Here is a 3,908-nt window from a genome sequence, read left to right as displayed (position 1 = left end):
TAATCGGAATTGTAAGCTCGTCTCCGTAACGGTGACCGTGTAACTATTGACCGTTGTAAAAACCCATCTCATTCACACATACCCTTTGGCGAAGGAAATCTTCCATCTTTACCCGGTCTGACCTACATATGACTCCAGACCCTCAGGCAATGTGGTTGACTCGTAACTGGCCACTCAGTTGTCAAGGGGCAATTAGGGATGGGCAATAAATTGCCAGCAACTAAAGAATAAAAAAATCCTTACCCAGTAGTTTAACAAGCCTTCCTGCCAGACCCAGAGAAAACCATTAAAACGCTGTTAATCATTGAACGCCAGTCTCCACGCACCTTTGCCTGTCCAATAGGCATGGAGATTACAAAGCAGAGGTCATTCAGCCCTTCCAGTAGTCCCTTTCGGTTGCTTCATCATCACACAAACACAGCTCTCTCAACGACGCCGACTGTGGGGACTATCCTGGAAGGAATTGGGTTACAGGAGGTACTGAGATGGTCACCTCGGCGAGGTTAAAGACACCTCAGTTCACCAGTCTGGCTCAGATTCCCTCCGCAACCGAATACTGCTCAACCGTTCCCAGTGCTTACTGAGCTTCCCTTACAGGATTTCCACATCTTAAAAAAAATCCTTCACTAAATCTAGTTCATTCTGCTATTGAGGATCACTCCTCTGGTCCTACACCCCCTCCTCCTAAAAAAAACAACCCACTTGAAAGATGCTGGGGGGTCTCCACAATTCCTCTGCCCCACCCCCCTTTAAAAAGCATTTACTTAAATCTCCAGTGAAATATTTTTTTGGTGCAGTACTCACAGTTCTGTCAGGCACAGCCTGAATGTCAGCGATGGACAAAACCCTGGATCCACTCATCTTCCAGCAGAGTTTCTTTTTTTTTCCCCTCAAAGTTCCGCACTTGCTCTGGAAAAGTTTCTTCGGGTAGAGGCAGACAATTTTTCTTTTTTAAATCGAGCGGCGTCCTGCAAGAAAAGTTTGGGAGAGAGGAGATTACACACAAGTTCACTCCCTGCGGGACAAGTTGTAACTGACAAGTGGATACATTGCAAGGGCCTTGATTGATACACGGGCCAGCCAATCACAGGCCGCGCGACATTCCATCCGCAAGCCAGTCAGCCAATCACAGGCCGCGCAACATTCCATCCGCAAGCCAGTCAGCCAATCACAGGCCGCGCGACATTCCATCCGCAAGCCAGTCAGCCAATCACAGGCCGCGCAACATTCCATTCATAAGCCAGTCAGCCAATCAGCTGCGGCTGGTTACATTCCATTTTCTGCAGCTTCATGTTGACTTTGGCATTTCCCTCCCACCTTATCATTCTCCACCCAAAACACTGATTCTACCCCCATCTCTTCCAAACGGGGCAGGGGGAGGGGAGGGGAGGGGGGGGGGGGGTGCAAAGTAGTCAGCCCCATCCTCGCCTGCATTTTGTCCCACAGCAGGGGGGGGGAATGGGGTAATCTCCCACAGCTCTGACCAGCAATCCTCTTTCAACCAACACCGAACCAAGAATAAGAAGTGTACTGGGCATTCATTCTCATTGCTGTTTGCGGGATCTTGCTGTGCGCAAATTGGCTGCTGCGCCATCCGACGAAACAGCATCAAGCGCTGTCCAAAAGTAATTCACACATAGTGTGGCAGCACAGAAACGGTCCATTCAGCCCATCTGCTCCGTGCATCTCACCCTATCCCCATATCCTTCTATTCCTTTCTCCCTCATGTGTTTATCCAGCTTCCCTCTTAAATGTATCTCCGCTATTCCCCCTCAACCACTCCCTGTGGTAGCGAGTTCCACATTCTCACCACTCTCTGGGGAAAGAGGTTTCTCCTGAATTCCCCATTGGATTTATTAGTGACTGTCTTATATTGATGGCCCCCCTAGTTCTGGTCTCCCCCCCACAGGTGGAAACATCTTCTCTACGTCTACCCTATCGAAACCCTTTCATCATTTTAAAGCCCTCAATCAGGTCACCCCTCAGCCTTCTCTACTCTAGAGAAAAGATCCCCACGCCTGTTCACTCGTCCCCGATTAGTTACTGAACAGAGAAACCAAACTGCAGACAGGATATTTTTTTCAATGTTTTCATTGTGTGATCCTTGACAAAACACAGATCGGAAAAAAACTGTAACCACAAACCACTGAGATAGTGAGTGCGAAACTCGCTTGTGATTGGTCTAATGCCTGTTTCCTAGCAACGTCCCGCGTTGGGACCCATTCATCCAGGTGGATCCAATTGCCTGCGATCCAGCTGAATTTTCAAAAAGAAACAAGGGTTGTATTGATTTGATGAAACACAAGAAAGGAAATTAATCTCCTTCCCTCAAAATGTTGACTCTGCTATTAGTGGGGACAGTAACACACTGTCGTGAAAATGTTTCTGACAGTGTTACTCTACTTCGGTGTTGCCTGGAGATTAACCATGCTACAAAGGTTACCTCCTTAATAAAAGATGTCGGGGATTGTGGTGAAGGTTCAGACTTCTCTTTGAATCAAATGAATGAACGGATGGGGTGAGAGTGAGAAAAAAAATCTCGGAGGGCAGGAGGGAGCGGAGGTGAGAAATTCTGCACTTTGAGGTTCTGGGAAAGAATGGGTTAGAGATATGGATGGTGAGTGGAGTCTGGATTTTAACATAATGAGGGAAAAGCATGCATTAACTTAGAGACTTGGTTTAAAAGTCTTCTTTAAAGACGAGACCCACATAAGGAGTTTCGAGGGACGGGCGACCTAAAGCTCAGTCAAAGGGGTTGGTTTTAAGGAGCGTCTTAAAGGAGGAGAGAGAGAGAGAGAGAGAGGGTCTAAATCTTTAATCCTGCTTCCCGAACGTACCTTTTCCCATCTGGTATCCCTGTCCCCCTCGTCCTGCAGCCGTGGAACCGCACCTCTGGGTCAGAAATCCTCGGCCCAATCTCCTCCCTCAGCCAGCGCCACCCAAGTATAAAAGGGTTTGCACCTCGCGACTGCTTGCGGGATCCTGCTGTGCAACAACCGCACCTCAAAGCAGAAGCCGTGGGAAGACACCAAGATTAGCTGCGACCCATTTCCTTCTGTGCTGTGGTCTGGCACTCACCCAGGGCTGTTTCTGTATAATTAAATCGGCACAAATACATTGTATGATTATAAGCACACCTTAAATCTTTGTCTTCAGAAAATAAACGCCACCCAGAAACATTGGGTACAATTCCTGCACACCCAAGTTCCCAAAGCTTTCGGATAATTTCCCTTGCCACCTGCAGCCTGTATGGCTTGACCACTGTCCTCTCCCATTATACCAGATCCCTAAAGTAAGTTGACCCGGGTTCCCTTCTGGGATGGGAGTGGAACGAAATACAGGAAGAAACTGCATTTCCGTAGCGCCTTTCACAAGCTCAGGACATCCCAAAGTGCGTCGCAGTCAGTGAAGCGCTTCTGAAGTGTCGTCACTGTTGTAATGTCGGAAACGCAGCAGCCAATCTGCGCACAGCAAGATCCCACAAAGGCGATAACGACCCAGATCATCTGCCTTTAGCGATGTTGGGTTGAGGGAGGAATATTGGCTCCAGGACACCGGGGAGAACTCCTGGATTGAGCGCGGTGGGGGTTGGGGGGGGGTGGGGGGGGGGGCAGGAACTCACAACTGTCTAACTCAGAGGTGCGAGCGCTGACATAGAGCCACAGCCAACAGGCCTGTGGACGAGGTCAGGGTTAGGATTGGTTGCGATGCTCTCACTGTCGACACTCCCCACCGGCCCCACCACCCCACGTCTGAATCGTGGAGTTAACCGAGGGAATCGTGCCCCAATTCGATACAGATCAGCCACAATCTAATGGAATGGTGGAACAGTCTCGAGGGGCTGAATGGCCTCCTCCTGCTCCACGTAAGGGAGTGACGGGACAGAGAAAGGGGAGAAAATCCCAAAG

General features: G+C 49.3%; 1 protein-coding gene across 2 annotated transcripts in view; it reads right to left on the bottom strand.

The window, feature by feature from the left end:
* The window catches only part of LOC137356745 (tuftelin-like), a 22,355-nt gene extending 21,330 nt beyond the window's left edge, over window positions 1–1,025 (bottom strand). For both annotated transcript variants that reach the window (XM_068022479.1, XM_068022481.1), the window contains exon 1: window positions 805–1,025. In XM_068022479.1, coding sequence (XP_067878580.1) covers window positions 805–861 — 57 coding nt within the window. In that variant the 5' untranslated portion in view covers window positions 862–1,025. The remainder of the gene's footprint in view (window positions 1–804) is intronic.
* Between the last annotated feature and the right edge of the window lie 2,883 nt (window positions 1,026–3,908).

The sequence above is a fragment of the Heterodontus francisci genome, chromosome 46 (assembly GCF_036365525.1).
Source record: "Heterodontus francisci isolate sHetFra1 chromosome 46, sHetFra1.hap1, whole genome shotgun sequence".
Taxonomy (NCBI): domain Eukaryota; kingdom Metazoa; phylum Chordata; class Chondrichthyes; order Heterodontiformes; family Heterodontidae; genus Heterodontus; species Heterodontus francisci.
This window is presented reverse-complemented; position numbering and strand designations above follow the sequence as displayed.